General features: G+C 44.7%; 1 protein-coding gene across 6 annotated transcripts in view; it reads right to left on the bottom strand.

Annotated features, from left to right (window-relative positions):
* Positions 1-22,949, bottom strand: part of Slc41a2 (solute carrier family 41 member 2) — a 106,283-nt gene that overhangs the window by 21,866 nt on the left and 61,468 nt on the right. For all 6 annotated transcript variants that reach the window (XM_021640930.2, XM_021640932.2, XM_021640934.2 and 3 more), the window contains exons 8-10: positions 21,572-21,651; positions 4,571-4,702; positions 3,041-3,189 (exon numbers count right to left, since the gene is read on the bottom strand). In XM_021640930.2, coding sequence (XP_021496605.1) covers positions 3,041-3,189; positions 4,571-4,702; positions 21,572-21,651 — 361 coding nt within the window. The remainder of the gene's footprint in view (positions 1-3,040; positions 3,190-4,570; positions 4,703-21,571; positions 21,652-22,949) is intronic.

Raw genomic sequence — 22,949 nt, 5'->3', positions numbered from 1 at the left:
ACACACACACACTCACACACACAGAGACACAGACACACACACACACACACACACAGACCTTAAATCTTTTTTTTTTTTTAACGGAAATGTTTTGTAAATAATCTCAGAAAAATTACTTCTATTTTCATCAGCTTACAGGGAAGAATGTGGGAAAGTCCACTGCAGAGATGCAGACACAGCGGCATGTGTGTCTGTGAGCCACAGGGGAGAGTGCACATGGAAACCTGCTCTAGAAACGGCTGGCCAGACCAAACCTGTCTGCTTCTCTCAGGGCTGAGAAGAGCAGCAAACATAAACGGCACTAAATGACCATCTCCTGGGCATCACAGTTCACAGCGTCAAAAGCCCTGGGAATAAATGCCTGTCTATCAGCGGAGAGAAAGACGACTCCCAGACGAGCGGCTGCTTTTTCTTCTGTTCCCGGAAATGTCTCACACAGCCAGCATTTACACCACAGAACACGTGTGCGTTCAGGGAGTATCAGACCACAAGTCCTTCAATAGTGTTTTAATTCACTGCTCTGGGGACATAAAAGCCCCAGGACATGGATTGAATCAAATGAAGACTTAGAGAATAAATAAAAAATTTAAAGCATTAATAGTGGCTTTAAAAATAAGACTGAAAGCATTATACAGGTGTTTAAAAGTCTCCATTAAGCTGTAAAGATTAGGTTGTTTTAAAAATCTACTCTAGCCTCCCTCACTTGGCAATCTGCCTTACGACCTCATCTCGCCCACTCCACCCTCAAATTCTGTACACGACGTTCCTTTCCTGGCACAGTTCTGTGCTTTCTCACTGTGTATTCAGCAATCCAGAATCCCACATTATGCCGCTCTCTAATAAAAAATATCTAAGCAAACTTTAAATACTATGCTAATACGTTTATTATTAAGTAATCATAAAGATGATGATATACCAGGCAGGCAGGAGTTTTAATTTTTTTCTCTCTATGCTCACTGGATCATTCTGCACTTTAAAAATCACTGTCTCATACCAAAGAACAAATCTCCTGTAACACTGAGGATGCAGTGCACTGGAGTAGCCTTCCCTAGCCTCATTCCTCCAGGGCAAGTCCTCTGAGGGTCAAAGGCAAATGCCACCTCAGCCACTGTTTTAATTCCTTACTGTTTGGGGCACCAAGTCTAAGAAGTTGAACAAGAAGCCAGAGAGGAGAAGGTGGGGCAGTTGGAAATACTAAGATTGAATTTATGGGAAGAGACCCAAGTAAAAGAAAAATTATTAATACCAAGGAAAATAATACACAAACAAAGAGATACAGCCAGAGCAAACCATCTGCATTACAATAAAAATGGTATAATGGTCCTAAAGCCCTCACTTTATTTTAAAGCCGAAGTCAAAAAGGAAAGCTACCATACACTTGAAGTTTAGGCATATTACTTTCAAATATACAAATAACGGCAGAAAAACACAGCTAAAATATTTCAAAGTAATGGTCTCTGAGAAGCAGATCTAGGGGCATAGAACATTTTGGTACTATTTCATTTTTAAAATGTGGGCATTTATTATGGTGGCACACTTTAAAATTTTTTCATTGGCATATATTAATTAAATATATAATATTGGGTTACATTATGATATTTTCATACATGGACATAATGTATTTTGATTACATGGACATCATACTTATTATCCTCTCCAAACTCCTTCCTCTCCCAAACCAGGACCCCTTCGAGTTTCATTTTTGAGTCTGTGTGTGTGTGTGTGTGTGTGTGTGAGAGAGAGAGAGAGAGAGAGAGAGACAGAGAGACCCAATGAGTTTCATTAAAGTTGTTTACAGGAGCATGGATAAGGGTTTGTTCACATAAAAGAAAACATCAAAAATTTTAACATTAAAAGCCTTCTCTACCACAAAAAGAGAGAAATAGAAATTTAAAGATAAAATAGATAACGAAACAGAGAACATTTAAAATTAGGCTTGATGCAAGTCTAGTAACCATGTAAGAGTCCATGAGGAGGCAGAAACGGTGAGTACTACCGTAACCCAGGCCTCACATCAAAGGCCAGTGGATCACTAGTTTGAGGCCAGCGTAGGTTACATACAAAGAAAGAAGAAAGAAGAAGGAAGAAGGAGAAGGAAAAGAATAAGGAGAAGAAGAAGGAAAGGAATAAGGAAGAGGAGGAGAGGGAGAATGAGAAAGAAGAAAAGGAAATTCATCAAAAAATAATATTTAAAGGAGGTTTCCCTAGAATTAAAGAATATGAGCTTTTGAACTGATAAGTCAACGAAGGAGACAAAATATACCCATACCAGAGTTTATCAGTATATAATTTAAAACCATCAACATTCCAATGAGAAAAAGAGAAGTAAAAAGCACAACTGTTAAACAGAAAGTGTGGAGAGAGTGGGAAGGACAGCCCAGTGGGTCAAGTGTGTGCCTTGCAGGTGTGAGGACCACGTGAAGCCAGGTGCAGAGGAACACATCTGGATCCCAGAGCTCCTGCAGCAGCAGGATGGGAGGCTCACCAGACAGCCAGTCTACAAATGCAGCAGCAAACGAGACTGCCTCAAACAAGGTGGAAGGTAAACACCAGCATTCAAGGTTGTCCTCTGACCTACACACACACACACACACACACACACATACATACGTACCTGCACTCCTTCACATAGACACATGTGAAAATAAACAAAGATAAAAGAGCAAGTTCATACAACAGATTCAGGAGTAAGATGTCACCAATTCTCACCCGCAATATGAGCATAGAAGGCAATAAGGCACACCTTAAAATTCCAAAAGAGAAGTTATCAGTCAGAAAGTAGGGCACAGCCCAGGCACAGGCACAAAATGGACTTCCTTTCCCTGCTTCAAGAACCTCTAGGAAGATGTGTCCTCCAGAACAGGATAACCACCAAAGGCTGCTGTGAAACCCAGGCAATCCAAAGGCTCTGTGCACCAGGCTGTATCAGAAGTGTCCCGCCCATTGGTTTTATATCAAGTCAATGCAAAGGCCTCCACTGACTTCCGGCATGGTGACTATGCTGCGTACTGTAGAGACTTGAAGAGGTTGGCCCTCTTACCTGGAGCACGGCAGCCAGCAGGTACACGACGACGAAGACGACGGTCAGAGAGGTGTGGCCGCTCTTCATCAGGTGGATCGTGTAGAGGAAGATCAAGTGGCCCGGAACCACCAGGAGCAGAAGAACCTGGGCAGACTTGTTGTTCACTCCTGCAACGTGAAGGGCAGGCGCGTCAGAAACCGCTTTCGAAGGCTGCAGCTGCGGTGCAGCTCAGCGAGGGTGGCCTGCTTGTCTGGCAGTCACAGGCTCAAGCCCCAGCATGGATGGAAAAAGAAAGTGAATGTCTACACGGGGGGGGGGGGGGGGGGGGGCACGGCAACACGTCTGTGATCCCAGCCCTGCAGAAGCTGAGGCAGGAGCACCTCAAGTGTAAAGCCAGCCCTGCCAAAATGAGACCCTATCTCAGAAAAGCAAGACGGCAAACTGAAGAATACCTATTCCCACACCGCTAAAAAGAAATCTTAGTTATTTGCAACTCATTTACATCTTGGAAATTCCCCTATTAGGTCTAATTATAAAATCAAATAAGAGATGCCTGATTAAAAACTTATTTTGGAGAACATTAGTATCTATTGTAAAAACAAGAAAAAATTGCAAAACCTGGAATGTTAATTTTATGTCTTTTACTGTCCCGTCACTGATATTACAAGGAGGGGCTGGAGATGCCCAGAGGTTAAGAGCGCTGACTGCTCCTTCAAAGGACCAGGGTTCAATTCCTAGGACCCATGTGGTGGCTCACAACCTTCTATCCCTCTCGTTCCTGGGGATCTGATGCCCTCTTCCAGCCTCCAAGACTACCAGGCATGCAAGTGTGCACAGACACACTTGTAGGCACACATCCAAGCACATAAAATAATAAAATAATGATTAATAACATAATGGTAGTCACATAGCTGTTCACATAAGCAACATGTTGTTCCCTGTCACTGGGCTGTCTCCTAATGTCCTGTTTCAGAGCAAAAGGAGCAGTACAGGGAAAAAAGTCCAGCTGTCCCTAAATCATGGGTGATTTTTGTGATTGTGCATATAGCTCCTCTTTCTTTCTTTTCTTTCTTCCTTTCTTCCTTTCTTTCTTTCTTTCTTTCTTTCTTTCTTTCTTCCTTTCTTTCTCTCTCTCTCTTTCTTGTTTTTTTGTTTTGTTTTATTTTGTTTAAGACAGGGATTCTCTTTGTAGCCTTGGCTTCCTGGATTCACCTTGTAGACCAGGCTGGCCCTGAACTCACAGAAATGCACTTGCCTCTGCCTCCCAGAGGATTACAGGGGTGTGCCACTGTACCCAGCTTGGCTCCTCTTTCTTAACTGACAAGCTGTCCCAGAGACAGAAATATAAAGTGCAAATATCCTGAAGACCCCCAGCAGCTGCACACAGGGATTCATGAGGCCTTTGTTCCCTGAGATTAGCTGAGCACAACATTCACAAATTCAACAAATTTTGCCTGCCCCAGATCTTGGTGGGCAGCAGTTCCTGAAAATATACAACCCCAAAACACACACACACACACACACACACACACACACACACACACTTACCTGAACCAAAAAACGTCCTAAACGGATAGGAGCAACCTTTGGGCTCTTCAGGTAGTTCTCCAGGGATGCTATGCAAATGGAGGTAGGTAGAAATCCTGCTAGCCTGAATGGCCACCAAATTGCCACCAATACCTGAAACATTGGGGAAACAAACAAGCAGGTTACCCACATTTAAACAACCCCACGGGTCCCACCAGGGCAAGCCCCTTCCTGCCACCTTCTAAGGCCAAGGACACAAAAGCTTCTTCTGAAACGTTAGTTTCTTTGATGTTGAACTAGATAATCCATAAGATCATTATTATAGACAACACCGCCATTATTTTCAAATCTGACTAGCTGTCTGATGTGAAAGTAGACCGGAACAGGTAATTTAAAAATCATTCTTGCAACCAAGTCACAAAACAAGATAACAAGATATTCATGTTTGTCACCTTAATGAGGGAAAAAGTAAGCTAGATTTATTCAAAATGACAGGCCCGACACTTTCTCATCTTGCTAAGGGAGGATCAATTAGGAGCTGAATAAAGTGACTCAGGAAAGTTCCACTTTCAACATAGAAACAGCCTCCGTGTGACTCAGGGGCAGGAGAGCTGAGGAAGAAAACAGATTCCAAGGTGAGACTGGGCACTCGCAGAGTCAGTGAGGAAGACAACAGCCACAAAAACACGAGGGGGAAGAAAACAAATTCAGATTCCAAACTGTCACACACTACATGTGGGCAACACGCCTACTCCAGAAGCCGATGGCCTGATACAAGGACCTCCCAAAAGCTTTCAAAAGGTGCCTCTGGGACAGACCGAGGGGGGTCGGAGACCAGGAGCCAAACTCAAGGGGCACAATCTTAACCTCTCCCAGACCTGGCGTCACACAAATCCTCTTAGGTAATGACAAGCGACGCGGGAGGAGAAGCTCTGCACGGTCCCCGGCAGAGCAGCTGCCACAGGAAGGAGGGAAGAGCAAAAAGCTGACAGCTGCATGAGGCCTTTCAGCTCACACCCAGCCTGGAGGTTTGACTGCCAACAGAGGGAAGAGAGAAACACCGACACCCCAGCCCTCAGGACCGGGTGCAGGCACTGTGGAGACTAGGTAAGGCAGGAGACTAGGTAAGGTAGTCCACGCCATTCAGGAGGGGAACAAATCAGCACACTGACACCGGAAGGAGAAAGAGCGTCAACAATCACCTAACACCATCCACACTCAGCCACACCAAGAACAGGATAGCTGGTGCGCGCGCACGCGCACACACACATACACGCAATGAAGAAAAGTGAAGAATACTGAAGGAACCACAGTCCAAGGGCTGCCCTGACCTCTACACTGACCAAAGGAAAAAACAGCTCATTTCTAGGCACAAATAATATTTATCTTAGTCTCTAGTTGTCTTTTATATATACAATGTCAGACGTTTAATAAAACTCTACCAGATAGGAGTAAAAAGCAACAAAGAAAGCAGCCCACTGCAGGAGTTAAGATGTCAGCAAAACCAGACCCAGAGACGCTTCAGTGCTGAAGTAATAGTTGCTGTTGTTATCATTATCATTTGAGGCTTGAGACAGCGTCTCTTATAGTTCAGGCTGGCCTTAGCTTGCTCTAACCTTGAACTCCTGACCCACCTTCCAAGTGCTGGGATTACAGAGCTAGGCTATCATGCCCAGATCCAGATACTGAAGTTATTTGACAATGATTCTAAAATAACTATGACTGACACATTAAAGAATCCAGTGAGCAAAGTATATAACACACTATAAAAGATGGGGCAAAGATGGGTCAAAATCGGAAGAAATCTATACCAGATACACATAATGCTAAAGAAAGCTGCGGGAGCAGTGAGGACAGTGATACAGCTGAGAACACTTTGCCAAGTACCCACGGGCCGTTCACAAACTACAAGCTCCAGGACGATCTCCCTGAGTCTGAGATGACTGAAACACAGAAAGAGGGCCTCGGGGTACACCCGGAAACCAGATACCTGGGGCTCCCAGGTGTTAAAAGTAAACAGTATTCTTCTAAATAACCTAGGGGTCAAAGAAGAGATCACAGACAGTGAGGAAAATATAGTCAACTTAATAAAAACAAAACATTCGAGACACCCTGTGTGTTCGCCCTGAAGGCCACGTGAGGCGCACAGAGCAGTCCTTTGAGATCTGAGGTATTCCCTCTTTTGTACACAAGAAGAGTCTCGTAGTGACGATGTCAAGCTCACATCCTTAAAACTTCAAAAAGTTGCACAAAACAGAGAGGGGAGACTGAAGAGCAAGCAGCAGAGTAAACATAAATAAAAGAAAACACAACAAAGAAATAAACCAGACGCCTTTCAACAAATGAACAGAAGAGAAGGGACTCGCATTTCAACACCCAGAATAAAAGGACCAGTGCAGCGGCTCACGCCTCTAATACACATGCGGAGACTCGTGTGTGTGCACGTGTGTGTGTGTGTGTGTGTGTGTGTGTGTGTATGTGTGTGTGTGTGTATGTGCGCACGTGCGTGATTGACATGAGTTTGAAGCCAGCCTGGGATATAGCCAGGAAAACAGACACCTGAGATTCCCAAGTGAGTCACAGGGAGTCCGGTGCCAGCCTTACAGACATCAGTCAATCAGCAGGAGAGGTGTAGCGCTAAGAGCACATGCCGTGCTGACAGGGGACCCACACAGGTGGCTCACTACCTTTCATAACTCCCGCTCCAGGGGACAGGGAAAACCTGCCCACCGCAACGCACGCAACTATACATTAAAAATATAAAGCAGCCAAATATTAAGAACATAGAAGAGAATTCACCACCATTCCAGTGAGCAGACACACAGGAAAGACATTACAGAAATACCATGAAATAACTTCCACTCTAAACTATTAACAAATCAAGATGTGATACATCAGAACCAAATTGGGCTTATCCAAGGAGTGAAAAACCAATTTAACATCTGGAAGTAAATTAACATAATTCATTAAAGAGTAAATGGAGGGGGAAGTAACAGGACTGTAAGAATACATGGGGAAAAAAACTGATACAATTCAACAGTCATGATTAAATGCTCTTAGCAAAGCAAAAAGCTGTAACCTAAAACACATACAAGCTGGGACAGGATGGGACCCTTCAGATGGCTTCTCAATAAGCCACTGATGTGTAAAACAGCCATGAAGTCTGGTCCTTGCTCTCATCCTAAAGACAAAGCGCAGTTCCAGATGAATTAAAAACCTAATGTACAAGACAAAATTGCTAAGCTGTAGAAGGATGGTGAGGTGGCTGATGTTACAGATCAGCTTGATGGGACGTGGATAAAGAAAGACCATTTCTGGGTGTGGATGGGAAGGTGTTTCTCTGAGACATGAGCCCAGAAGATTGAGGTGAGCAGGGTCCATCTAATTGTCTGGCACCTGGACAGACGGTAAAGGATCTCTCTCCCAAAGTCCAGGCACCCTCCTGCCAGAACTCTTGCCACAGGGGCCCCAGGGCTCTGAAGCCTTCTGCCTCTCACAGCCATGCACCACCACTGGCTTCCCTGGTCCCAAGGCTGACAGTGAGGTTCACTGTAAGTGGCCTCTTGACAGGCCTTTCAGCCTCCATATCGCATGGGCCAATTTCTCTCTTTCTCTCTTGCCTCCCCTTCTTTCTTCCTCTCCTCTCCTTCTCTCCCTCTCTCCCTTTCTCTACCCCACACTTTCATTCTCTGGACAATCCTAATACATGTGGAAAGAATTTGCTTAGCAAAATTATACAACGTAAAGGGAATGTTTATAAAGTGTAAAACTTTGGCTCACCAGAAAACACTTTAGGCAAAGAGGGAAAACAAGCCAGAGTGGAGAAAGTCTGCAAAGACATATAACTATCAACAGGAAAAAAGGACAAGGGATTTAGCAGCTAGCTCACGGAGGAAGTTAATCAAGTTCTCACTGGGTTTGTGTTTGTGAACTTGCTAATCCAGGGGCTGCGGAGAGGGCTCACTGGATAAGAGAACTTGCCACACAAACCTGAGGACCTGAGTTCTTAACTCAGCATCCAGTAAAGGCTGGGCATGTGCCTACAACACAAGTTCTGTGGGAGCTTGGCAGGAAGTCCACTGGGGCCTGCTGGCCACTGCACAGCTCCAGTGAGGGCCCTCATCTCAAGGGGAAAGGTGGATAGTGGTAGAGCAGGTGACTGCCATCCTCCTGTGGTCTCTGCACACAGGTGGGGGCCCCATCACATGCACACAGACACACTCTTTCACACACAGAAGTTGTTAACCAACATCAATAGTAAACAGGAGAGACCCAATCCCACTGTGTACTGAAGAAATACAAGCAGAAGCGAAGAAGTATTTCACACTGGCCAGGGCAAGCAGAGCAGCATTCTGGGCACATAAACTGCTGCTAACATGGAGCACAGCACCCTGACACAAAGCTCTCAAAACTGTGAACTGGGGCTGGAGGTGTAGCCTGGTGGGAGAGCACTCGCTTAGTAAGAGCAGAGGGCCGCAGACCCCCAACACTGAAAAATAGTACGAGCGCCTTAGAATCCCTGTGGAAAACTCTTGGGAACCATGTAATAAAAGTGACGTGCGTGCCCTACAGCCTAGCAATTTAGCCATTTTACTCTTCCATACTTAGTAAAAGGGGAGGGGTGGCTCATGTGCGCCAGTTGGAAAAGTGAGCTCGGAAAGAAATATGAAATAAAAAGAACTGGAGAGCTTTTCCTTTTAAAAGCTTTCTTTTAGGTTTTTAAGGATTTATTTATTATTTTGTGCAGAGGTGGCATAGGCCTGAGTGCGCACGTGCATGCAGGTGTCCACGAGGTCGAGAGAGCACCGTCAGAGTTCCTGTGGCTGGGGTTAGACACTTGTGGGTCCTCCGGAAGAGCAGCAAGTGTGCTCTAACAGCTGAGTCATCTCTCTAGGCCTGGAAACCTCTTTTAATGCAAAAGAAGGCTTTTTACTTTAACCAGAGCCGAGGGTGCTGGTGCAGTCTGGAGACCAACTGGAGCAGCATGGGCATTTTAAGCAGCAAATGAGACCATAAAGGCTGTTCCCACTAGTGGATTACCAGGGGCTGCTGTGTTACATGCTGTGATGTAAGTTAAACGTAGTTTTCTTTCTTGAATACTTATCGTATCAACGTCAGATACTAAAATCACAGACATTAAAATGCGTTATCTGGTTTTTGAGTGACAATGCTCATGTTCTCTGTCTCCATCTGTCTTCACAGTGTGGCGGGCCTCCCACTCTGGCTGGGACTCCGTCAGTGCCTTACCACCACCAATGCCACTCTCCCCGGCCTCTGAGAGTCCAGGAAGCTAACTTTTCAGAGTCTTCTGACTAGCAGGACTAGTCTTTCATTCAACACAATACTCGCATTTCAGTCATGCTGTCACAGGTGACCAGGCTTCATGCTCTTTTATCCCACTGTTTGTCTGGAACACATCCATTGAGTGTGCCAATAAACGGGAGGTGCAAATGTCTCTGACATACTGATTTCACTACCCTTGGATGTGTACCCAGCAGTGGGATCGCTGTGCCGTGTGGTCATGTTAACTCTTTGGGGACCCTTCATTCCGCTTTCCTTAGTGACAGCTCAACACTCTACAAGGGTTCCTTTCTTCCCACAGCCTTGCCACTGCTTCTCTTTTGTCTTTCTGAAAACAGCCAGATGGGTTACTGTGATTTTGATTTGTGTGTCCCTGATTGCTGCTGTGGGCCATTTGCACATCTTTTGAGAAATGTCTCTTGAGTTCAACTGCTAGGGTTGGAAGGATAACATGAATTCACCAGGACCCCACCTGAATGGCAGTGACTAGTCACACATCATCGTGTAAGCATGAGGGCGCCCTCTGTTGAACTTGCTGGAGTTCTTCTTACAGAACACAGTGGACAGCTACACAGATTAAGCCTGCCCTATACACTCACATTATACCATATAGGAGGTCATTGCCCAGAACGACATTCTGAGTGGGTAACTATTACAGAAGGAGATTTTTTAGACCCAAGGAGTAAAAATCATTCCAGGTGGATATCTGAACCTGGTACTAAGAATCAGCAGCTTTGCTGAGGTCTCTGCTGTAGATTGTTGCTATGATGGTTTAAATGAGAATGGCTCCCATAGGATCATTGTTTGAATACTTGGTCCCCAGTTGGTGGAACTATTTGGGAAGGACTGGGGGTTCCCTTTTGTTGGAGGAGGTGAGTCACTGGGGGTTAACTTTGAGTTTTCAGAAGCCCATGCCATATCTCTCTCTCCCTCTTTCTCTCTCTCTCTCTCTGGAGCACTCTGTTTCATGGTTGTCATATCAACCTGTAAGTGCTAAGCCTGTATATTCTATCACAGTGCCTGACTGTCTATCCCCATGCTCCTCCCCACCAGGGAGCATTTCACCCTCTGAAACTGTAAGCATGGCCCCAAATAAGTGATTTCCTTTATACGTTGCCTTGGTCATGCTGTTTTGTCACAAAAACAGGAAAGTAACTAAGACAAGCACCCACTATGAATCCCAGTGTTCCAAACCAGTGAGACTGCTGTTCTCCCTCTGATAGGGTTGTGGGCTGTTTCTGGAAGATGGATTCTTTCCCAGGCAATTAGGGAGCTGACTTTGAGGAACCAGCATCTAGTAACTCCTCCTGGAGAAGGCTGGTATTAGCAGCTTCTGGCGCTAAGAAGTGGGCCTGGGAATATTTAAGATTACGTTCAAAATGACAAGTTTGGAGCCAGGTGTAAGGGGCACACCGTTGATCTCAGCACTCAGGAGGCAGAGGTGGGTAGCTCTCTGTGAGTTCCAGGCCAGCCAGAACAGAAAGACGCTGTGTCAAAAAACAAAAATAAATACAAGTTCAGTGACTGCAGGTCTGGCATCTAGTGAAATTTTGGTATTCAACACATTCTAATAAAGCTAACTTAGTGTGGAAACAAGATTTTAATTATTTTAATCATAGAAAATATATAAATAGAAAAGCAACCACAAAAAAATATGGACTTGCCATTTTCCAGCAGCAAAGATAATTTGTTGTTGTTACTGTTACTAGACTAAAACTAAAACTATTTGTTATATTTTTAAAAGCTAAAACTATGGCTCACTTGTAAACTATATTTAGCGCCACAGTTTCTTTGTCACATGTCATCTAGCAATAACAAATTTCACTGAGAGTGAAGGCTGGGTGTGGTAGTGCGCATCTCCAAGTACAGCAGTGGGGGCTACGACAGGAGAATTTGGATCTGGACATACATCAAGGTCCTGTCTCAGGCGAAAACAATAGACATGATGATTTAAAACGGTGCTCAGAGGAGCTGGGGAGATGGCTCCATGGCCAAGGGCTTGCACTATCCTTGGCAGAGCACCTGAGTTTCTAGCTCTGTGCCAGGCTCCAGCGGACCTGATACCTCCGGCTTCTGTGGGTGCCTGCTCTCACATGCAAAAACCTTCCCCATACACATGTAAGTAAAAATAAAGTAGGTTTAAAAAACAATAAAGAAAATGTTACTTAGAACTGATGAGATGGCTCAGAGTACAAAAGTAAAAACCCAATAACTCAAGTCCAATCCCCAAACCCCACAATGAAAAGGCAACAAACAACTTCTAAAGCTGTCTTCCTGCTTGCCTACACACACACACACACACACACAGTAATACTAAATTTAAAAATAAGTAAATTAATTCAGTTTATCATAAAAATATCAGGAAATGCCCCCGACAGTGTCCCTGGCACTCTTCTCAGGGAAACAAATATCTGTAAAATGGTTTAAAAGTCACATGGCCAGGCAGAGTCACTGAGACAGATGAACGCAGGGCTCTGTTCCGGGCAGATGTCCACTCCAGCACAAGTGCTTGAAGCCTGCCCTAGCTGCTCAGACAGCTTCAGTGGCAGGGACCCCTCAGACACTTCCTTCTTGTATTGGAAACATAAGGACAATTTTTGCAAGGATACTGAAATGATTAGATGATGTGCAAATCGAAGACACTCAACACTTATGAACATAGTGATATATGTTACTTACTACCACCAACAATCGAATTCCTGACTCACTGTTTCCTACTGTAGGTTCTTCACTTAGCATGATGTAGAATTCAGCATCTAGCTAGGAACTGTAGTGCTTTTCAGTTCATTTGGTGTCATAAAATTCAGTTCATTGGTGACATAAAATCGGCAGGAAGACTGGCCATTTTTATGTCAATTTAACACAAGCTAAAGTTGTCTCGGAGGAGGGAACCTCCGTGAAGAGAATGCCTCCATAAGACCCTGCTGCAGGCAAGCCTGTGAAGTATTTCCTTAAGGAGTGATCAGTCAGGGAGAGCACAGTCCACTGTGGGTAGAGCCATCCCTGGGGTGGAGGTCGGGATTCTCTAAGAAAGCAGCTGAGCAGCCATGGGAGGAGGCCAGGAAGCAGCACCCTCCATGGTCTCTGCATCAGCTCCCGCCTCCAGGATCCTCCTGTTTGAGTTCCTGCCTTGACTTCTCTAAGTAATGGACCATCAGCTGGGAGTATGAACTGGAATAAACACTTTTCTCCCCAGGTTGCCTTGGTCTGGTGTTTCATTACAGCAACAGAAACCCTAACTGAGACAGACACAGTCTTACTGTGTGCTCCTGGCAGACCTGGAACATTTAAGCCAGGCTGGCCTCAGACCCACAGCGACTGACCTGCCTCTGCAGAGTGCTTGGACTACTGGCACGTGCCACCATACCCACCCTGGTACTCATACCACGTTAAAATGTTGAGCTTCTCTTGTATGTGTTCATGTTCATGCGCAGGTGTGTGTGTACACATGTACCACAATGAACATGGAGGCCAAAGAAGAACCTCATGGCTAGAGAGAAGGCCAGAGGTTAAGAGCACTGGGCGCTCTTCCAGAGGTCCTGAGTTCAATTCCCAGCAACCACATGGTGGCTCACAACCATCTATAATGATTTCTGGTGCCCTCTGCTGGCATGCAGGTGTACATGCAGATATAGGACTCATATACATAACATAAGTACATAAATATATTATTTAAAAAAAGAAGAACCTCCAGTGTTTGTCATCATCTTGTAACTGTGCACTCTAGGCTAGCTGGCTGCAAGCTTCCAGGAATTCTCTTGTTCTGCCCTAGGAGAGCTATAGAGTGCTAAGGTGCCCACCTTTTATATGGGTTTGGGGAATTCAGGTCTTCAGTGTGACACCCACTGAGCCATCACCGCAGCCCTGGCTTAATGACTTTTCTATTAGAAGCTTATGACAACTATGTTTTTAAGTCTGGAGTTTTCTAATCAGAGCGCATTTCTGAAGGTAAACTGGGAGCAGAGCACCCCGTAACTACCATGACTTGAACATCTGCTGACACTACACACACAAGGCCAGTAACTCACTCTCCGGAGAGTGAGCTCATGCATCCCAGCAGCTGAAAGAGGAACAGCATTTGTCCCACAGGACTGAAGCACTGTGGCAGAGATTCTGGGGCGGCAGAGAGGAAGAAGCTGATTAAAATGGAGCCTTCTGCTCACAGCCTCTCAAGATGCAGAAGAATCCAACAGTATGATTTTACGGAACACAAATCAAAAGATTGCAGGTAACATTTCTCAGCACTGGCTAGGAATGCATCCACCGCAGTTTGTTCCCGCCTTCTTCGCTCTGGGGCCCCTCAGGGTGATGCCCCACCTGGTGTTTTATTAGACATGAGATGCTTCAGTGCAGACACAGACAGCATGCATGATTACGGTTGAGCCAATCTACCGTAGCTGCGATTTCCCTGAGACTGAGTTATTAATGATCACTCGTAGCTCTCTCCGACAGCCCCAGATGCCCTGGTGAACTCTACAGAAACACCGTTTATCACTTCCGTGCTACCATATGCTGCGGGCTAACACGTGCAATCAGTCATCTCCAAGCCTTCCTCAGTCGACTAGTGCTGTGTCTCCAGATGAAAGGAAACAACGTGATGAGTGAGGAGACTAACAAGTGGCAGTCTCTCACTCTTGTCAGGGTCGCTGGTTATATTTTTAATTACTGAAAAATTACTACCTTGCAACAGCTTTCTTTCATGTCAAAGAATGCTTTCTTGTTGCTGTTTTAGGCACCGTGGCTTTTAAGAATTTGTTATTAATATAGCTTTTGAAGTGTTTAAATTCTACAGACACTAACTACATTATTAAAGGTGGCAGAAGGCACCTAAAGATAGTCTCATAAAAATTAAAGACATCAGTAGAGACAGCCTGTCAACAGTGAGTGAGACTCCTCAGTACCCACAGGACCTAATTTTCGGTATATGGTGCTACAGTAAGCTCACGAATAGTACAAGTATGCTAAGAGGAAATTATCAGTAGGTTTATCTAGGAATTCTCAAAATTCTTTATGTCTTGAGTAAACATTTCATACTCACGCCATAGATTATATTTCAGATTCTGCCAAGAATTCTTTTTGCATATTCTCAAAGGAACCCAATACAAAAGTTCATTCTTTCAAAAGGAAAATATGCTCCTGACCCTCTTGGCAAGTGATCCAGCACCTTCCATGCGTGCTAGGTACTTCAGCCCCCTTCCCCCAGGTTCCCCTGCAAGACCACCCTCGGGGCAGGACTCCCCTCAGAGCTCACATGCAGGACTCACTCTGCAGGGATGGAGACACACCCTGGGCTTCACAGGTCTTCAAATGTGGGCGAAGCCCCTTTAATGGAGATGAGGGCAGGGACATTTCGCCAAGGTGCAGTTAGCTCCACCCCGTCTACCACCTTTACTGCTTTCTTATGAATACACTACGCATAAGCTGGCTAACCAGGACCTCTGCATCCTCCACCCTACCTCATGCATTTCTAATGCGGGCAAAAATAGGTCGGGAACACTGTATTCCTGTAGCGTGTAAAGTCTACACATACTGTACATATGCATCAATGTGTAACTAAGCTATACGCATGTAGCCATGTGAATGGTGTGCGTGATTACACACGCGCTGTGGACATCAATAATAACGGTGTGCGTGATTACACACGCGCTGTGGACATCAATAATAACGGTGTGCGTGATTACACACGCACTGTGGACATCAATAATAACGGTGTGCGTGATTACACACGCGCTGTGGACATCAATAATAACGGTGTGCGTGATTACACACGCACTGTGGACATAAATAATGAATATAGCATAGGTACATAAGGGATCCGTAATGTTATCAGTTATATAGCAGTCTTTAGAGGAAATTATTTCAAATGGCTCCTTCAGAAAGTGATTTAAAGAAAACACTGCCCTAGGCTAGAGCGTCCCACCCAGGAGGTCTACCGGAGTTACAGGTGTGCTGAAACAACCCTCTAAATTCCCAGAGAGGCCGCGTGTGCACCATCTAGTACACCTCGCGTGCCACCCCAACACGGCGCCGTCTCCTGTATGCACCGTGACCTGAAAAAGGCCAAGAGACACGGTGCTAGGAAAACAAGTCTGTCGACTGGACTTGGGGCAGGTGAGGCTGTCAGCCCTGCGTCCTCCATCTTAATCCTCCTCCCACCCCTCCTCCCTGCTCCCACCAGACTTTCAGGGATCCTGTTCTCAGTGCTGAAGTAGGGTATGGCCTGTCTTTCCAAGGCTGCCTGGACAGGATTTCCATTCGTGGTCTTCATGCCTCATTGTTCCCCTCCCTCCTGCAATCCCCAGCTGCCCTTCTCCGTCATCCCTTTCCCTGCCGCTAGTAACTCTTGCCCTGCAACGCTCACCTCAAGATAAGGTCCTCATTTAGACTCTCCCTAATTCTCTTTCCACTGTCAACAATTTCATAATTTAAAACGCGGTTTTCAGGTGCTGCATCCAAGGTTTTAAAAACTCTAATAGTTAATAAATAAAGCACACTTATAGGGAGGCAGAGGCAGAGGCAGAGGCAGGCAGATCTCAGTGAGTTCAAGGCCAGCCTGGTCTACTGAGTGAGTGCCAAGACACCTGGGTAGTTACTCAGAGAGATCCTGTCCTGAAAAAAGCATTTATAAGCAAATGTAGACTGTGAGCATCAGGCCTGTGCCCTGCTGTGTTTAAGGGAGTGTGGCCCACCCCTGCAGTGCCCCCTCCTTCCTTCTCCACCACAGCGGCCTTAGTTTCCCAGACACGTGCAATGTTCTCAAGCTGCATACTCCCAAACAACACACCACTTAGTTTTTCATGCTTTTAGGCTTTATATGAAGGAGATAACACCATCCCCGGATTATATCACACCCCAGGATCCAAGCTCTCATTCACTTTAACACTCCACTAAAAGAGGAAACCTTCCGCTTCCGTAGCCTGCTGCTAACCACGCTGCGCTCCTGCCTGGCCCCTTCACCACCAAGGCAATGGTTGCTCCCTTTCTTCTAAGGAGCGATATCTAGTTCAACTCTTCTTCCCTCATTTTTATTTATTTATTTGTGGGTAGACGTGAGATGGCAGCTTGCAGGAGTCGGCTCTCTCCTTCCACAATGTGGTTGTAGGCACTGAACGAGGCTGCCAGGAGTGGGGGCAGCCACCTCTCCCCGATGAGCCCACGGCAGGCCCTCTACTCTTCTTCCTGCAAGTGATTCACTCTTGAATCTTTAACTCTTTCATTTAACATCTAAAGAGGCCTTGCCTAAATACTCCTATGTAAAGCAGAACACACAGAAGAGCTGAGAAATCACTATTAAGTCAGTTTCTTTAGGTATAAGCAGGGGAAATTATTAAAGACTGAAAGAAACATTGCTAACATTGCTTTAAGTTTTATAGAAACAGAAGGAGCCATTTTTTCTACTTTTGCCTCCTTAAATGTACCTTAACAGTTTCCTCTAAAGTCTATGAATTTGTTCTATATTCTAAGTTGTATTATCTAACATGATAATTTCCTCTGATTCAGTGACAAGTAGTTTGCAGCAAAATGAAATTTATTCCTTAACTCATACATTTATTCATTCAACAACTGCCCAAACTGTGGGCCTGTGGGCATTATTCAGTCACTGAAAAAGACACTCTTTCAAAATTAGCACATGCTGCAAGACAATTGCTAGAAGAGTGGCAGGGAAGTGCAGAAGAGAGAGCAATCAGCCCTGCTAAGCCCATGCCTTGGGGACCAGGTGTCACTGTGTCTGAATGACCCCACCGTGCGCTGTAGGCACACGAAGGAGCATGGGAAGGAGCACAAAGGCGTGAGTCAGCAGTGATGCACCTGACAGCCAGTACAAGCAGCTCAACAAGGGAGACATTAATGTGGATAGGGAGGTAAGAGCGGCAGTTTTTGGGCCCAGTGTGTTAGGCTAAATAACCGATGCCTTATCCCCAGCCAACAACAGCAGCAACACTCTGACCTGGGAGAAGCCCGCTCTCTCCTTCCACAACGTAGATCCTGGGGACTGAACTCAGACTTGGTGGAATATTCAGCCACAAATGAAAAATCCACATCTCACCCTTCCCCAAAGCTTAGGGAACTACTCTGGAAGAGTATGCAGGAGGATTGCAAGAACCAAAAAGCCAAGGGTTCAGATCAAAACAATGTCTTCTGGACATGACAGAATGCTGCCCTCATGAACTCACAGTAGCTGTGGTGGCCGGAAGGTCCACATAACCCAGTCAAAATTCCTGCATGGAGGGGGAGCGACTCCTGAGCCTCTAACTCTAAGGCATTCTGTAGAGTAAGGACTTGTAGAGTAGGAAAGCCAGTTTTCTTTGAAAGTGTGGTTCCTGGTAAACCATGTTCCAGTGGATGCCCACATCCTAGCACAAAGTATAAGGTTGTTTTAAAAAAAGAGAAAGGAAACATGAAGTCTGGAGGGTAGAAATGGGGAGTAGGTTCTGAGAAAGCAGTGGTGTTTGGAAATGATCAAGATTGTGTGTCTTTCTCAAAAATTAACAAAATATATAAAAATAAGTAGAGTGTGGGTTAAGGACAAACCTCAGGACAGAGTGATCCACTAGTAAGTAAGTAAATATGTAAACAAACCACATATAGGCCCTAGGACAGTGGACTTCGTCAAGCACGGTCTTGGTTAGAAGGAAGGTTAGGTCCAGACCTTCTAACACTTCCAGCAGAAGTTCCAAACAGAGAGAGCCACAGAAGACATCAGCACAGGAATGGCTTACAATATCCTACAGTCAAGAACTCTGCTCCATTCATGTCTACCAAATCTAATTCATCACTTCTCAAATCCTACTAACATCCTACAGAGCAAGTGTGACCAATGCATTTTAGAAAACGCTTTTAGTTCTGAGGCATGTAAACACTTAGTGATATTTTAGTCACATTAACACAGTTAAGCGTTGCTTTAAACACATGCATCTGTGTACTGAATAAATCAGATAAACTAGTAGTTGTATGTTTTGAGAGAAGAAAAAAAAACCTACAGGTTTGGGAATTAAGCAGATCTGGCTTTAAATTTTGACTTACTATAATTCACTAGATATTTAATCTTGGAATAATTACTTCTGTGAGGATAAAATTATATATAATATGCTTAAAAAACTTATAGTTACTTGACACTTAGGTAGATACACAGTAAAGATTAGATTATGAGGAGAAGGGGAAAGAGAAACATATTTCTAGAAATCACTTAGTGGTTAAGAGCACTTGTTGCAGAAGACCCGGGTTCAAGTTCCAGCTCCCACATGGTGGTGTGCAAACCTCTGGAACTCCAGTTCCGGGAGACTCAATGCCCTCCTCTTCTGACCTCTGTAGGCACCAAGCACGCGCATGGTGCACAGACATACATGCAGGCAAAACACTCACACACATAATAAGATCAACAAATCCAGTAAAACTTTTAAATTCAGTTCTAAGTTGTACTTCTTTGAGAATATGGGATCTTCACTAGCGCTGTTTGTAAAGGTGGAGTTTAACATGAGCTCACTGTGATATCCATCTGAGAGGATTACCTGTTGACATAACAGAAAGGACTCAGCAACACGCTGTCACAGCACAGACCTCCAAGGAGAGCCCCGGGTGATGCTCTAAACTGGTTTATGTGTAAGGTGAGGCAACTGAAAGATTCAAGAAAGTTGCCCAGCGGAGGTGGGGCACACCTGTAATCCCAGCCCTCAGGGAGGCAGAGGCAGGTGGAACTCTGTGAGTTCAAGGCCAGCCTGGTCTACAAAGTGAGTCTAGGACAGCCAAGGCTACAAAGAGAAACCCTGTCTTGGAAAGAAAAAAAAAAAAAAAAAAAACCCAAAAAAACAGGATTCAAGAAAGTCTTACGAATAAAGGGTCATTTCCATTTAAGGTACCTGTAATGATATTCAATACAACTCCATCTGATAATCCTTACACTAATGAGTTTGTTGATTAATGTTCACGGAGGAGGGTAGGAATAGGAGGAAGGAAAAGCACAGCTATTCAGGTAGTGAAAACTGGAATCTTAGTAAGGACAGTATGACATTCTAGAAAGCATGGTAGTAGTTTGGTGCTTCTTAAGGGATTCTTGAGTTCAACAGTGTACCAAGGGTTCTGAGAGACAGTGACACAAACCCAGTAAGAAGACCATCTTCTGACTGACAGGACATAAACAATGCCATGGAATTCCAGCATCTTAGTGATAATTTGCATTGAGCAGGCAATAACTCAGGAAAGGTTACTCTGCTATTCCAATGAGATGGCCCCAGAGCAAGACCTCACACTGGAGTAGACAGACACGCCACTGTATACACGACTGAACAAGCAGCCCTATGACAGGGCAATGGACGTCTGATCATGTTAAGTCAAAGACAGGAGGAACCAGGAGAATCTGATGGCTCCATGACTTTCAGGGCGAATGACAGGAGGGGAATGGTGGCATCAGACACAGCTGGGAGAGAGACTCATAAGGAAGCCTGTCCTTGACATTCGAAAGGTAGACAAAATTACAGTAGTCAGTTGAAATTTTAAGTCTAAAATTAGACTTCTTCAGAACGTGTCATTGTATAACTTTTTATGTGAATATAGAAAGTTAATTCTTAAAAAAAAAAAAAAAAACAACCAAAAAACTAGTATATGCTAAATGCATGGTATGCCAGGGTAGAATTACTTTTAAATTGTGTTAACCTAGGCTATACTAAAGTCCAAGGTACCGATCACCACTCCCAAAACCAGTAGAGAGCTATTAAATTGTCGTGTTCAGTGTAATTCATACAAAACCTCTGATTCTATTTTAATATGATTTTTAATGTATGTATTATAATTATTTGATATAAAGATTATAATTTCTATCTTATTGGCAAAGAAATTAGGAGGCAGAGTTTGCAGGCATCAATAGAGTAGCAAGTCTTAGTGGATAGAATAAATTTAGACAATGATCAAATCTGGCTAATTCTGCTTCTTCCAAGATAATCGACAGAAGCAAATATTAGACCAGCAGGTGAGACGAGGAGCTGGAGAAGCAGCCCAGTGGCTAAGAGCCTGTGGCACTGCTCAGGAGGACCTGAGTTCACTTACCGTCACCATGACCGTCAGGCAGGTAACAGCCACTTCTAGAAAGCGCCCCGGGAATCCCGTGTCTGTGGCCTCTGCTGGCCCCTGTGCTCACACGCACATACCCACACACACATTCTCATAATTAAAATTTACAAATCTTTTTTAAAAAGCTGGATGTGGTGGTGCAAGCCTTTAATCTCAGCACTCAGGAGGAAGAGGCCAGCCAGGGCTTAAAAGAACAAAAACAAAACCAAAACCACCAGGCAAACAAATGGGAAAGGACAACTAAGAGCTGAAATACTGTATTATGTCATACTAGCCTTAAAAGTTGGGTCTGGGGCCTGGAGAGATGGCTCAGTGGTTAAGAGCATTGGCTGCTCTTCCAGAGGACCTAGGTTCAATTCCCAGCAACCATGACTTACACAGATATGACACCCTCACACAGATATACATACAGGCAAAATACCAATGCACATGAAATAAAAATAAATAATTTTCTAAAGCTAGGTGTGTCTGTAAAACCAACATGTAACAAAAATTATTGAGAAACCATTCTTTCCCAAAAAGTGTTTGTCCCTGAGACCAGGGAAGATAATTTCCACTCTGAGTTACATCTTGAGTTTGAAGAAAGAAGCGGATGGAGTAGGAAGACACGTGTATGTCTCTAAGACCACACCACCAAGCAGGGCCTTCAAGTCTTACCATTGATAACCGGCGTGTAAACAACGATCCCAACCAGGTTCGGGTCGGATACGGTAGTGTCCAGAATAAGGCCCCCAATGCTGGAAGAAAGAAAATCACATATTAGGGCAGAGGAACAAAAACGGACCTCAAGTTCCTCTGACCTTCACACACCTCCACTTTGGATAGTTCAATGTTTGTACAATGGAAAAATCAGGCCTCAAAAAAAGAGGAATGTTCAAGGCAGAAACCAATGTTAACGGTAAGAATCTGGAACTAAAGCATGGCTGTGGGGGCAGGAGAGGCGAGGACTGGCAACATGAGCACAGAGCCCGACTTCAGAGGCCCGCACCCACAGAAAAGTCAGGTAAGGAGGGAACTGTAGACTGTGCAGCGGGCCAGACACAGAAGGATCTCGGGGGCTCACTGGCCAATCAGTGTTCTCCAGACTTGGTGAGAGCCACATGAAAAAGTAGGATAGGAAAAAAATAAGGCGCAGTGGAAGAAGACACACAGACCGCTGGTGATGCCTTCTGGCCTCCACAGGCGCATACCTGGGCACAGCCCAGGACACATGCAGACGACACACACTGCATCATAAATAAATAACAAACACCATAACCATCAGGAGTGTGTTAGTTTTGTGGGGGGTATTTATTTATTCACACACACACCCCAGGTGAACAGGAATTTGTTACCTGGATTACCCTGGACTTACAGCAACCCTCCTGCTTCATCTTTTTCCCCCAATGGGAAACAGGAATTTGTTACCTGCATTACCCTGGATTTATGGCAACCCTCCTGCCCCAGCCTCTCAAGTGCTGGAATTATAGGTATGTATCACAATTCCCAGATTATACATATGTTCAGTCCACTGAACTATCTAGAAAGACCTGCAAGGCATCAGTAACTATTTTACGGCTTAAAACAATGGGATTAATGGTTCCTTCATAGTCTTCTGCACATAGTATTTTTTGTTTTGTTTTGGTTTGAGACATGGTGTCTTAATATAGCCTTTGCTGGCTTGGAGCTTCCTAGTAGACCAGGCTAGCCTCAACCTCCTAAAGCTATACCTGCCTCAGCCTCTCAGGTGCTGAGACCATACTATTTTTTGAGTCACATCATCTATCACTCTTTAATTTAAGAACTAAATGTAAAAGCAGTGTCTTTTCATCTTTGAAGTAAGCAGGCATTAAAGGGTGGTTTCTACTGTGCTAAAACTAGATGGATTACAACCATGTCCCACGGAGAGCTGCAGCAGCAGAAAGCTGAGCTTGAGAAGTCCGGGAGATAGATGGCGGCTTTAATGTAACCCGGCGGCAAGCCATACACCTTCAGTACCTCAGTGGAACCTAGAGGCTTGTTTCAGTTTCTGAAGTCTTTATTCGCTGGTTACCCT

The sequence above is a fragment of the Meriones unguiculatus genome, chromosome 2 (assembly GCF_030254825.1).
Source record: "Meriones unguiculatus strain TT.TT164.6M chromosome 2, Bangor_MerUng_6.1, whole genome shotgun sequence".
Taxonomy (NCBI): Eukaryota; Metazoa; Chordata; class Mammalia; order Rodentia; family Muridae; genus Meriones; species Meriones unguiculatus.
This window is presented reverse-complemented; position numbering and strand designations above follow the sequence as displayed.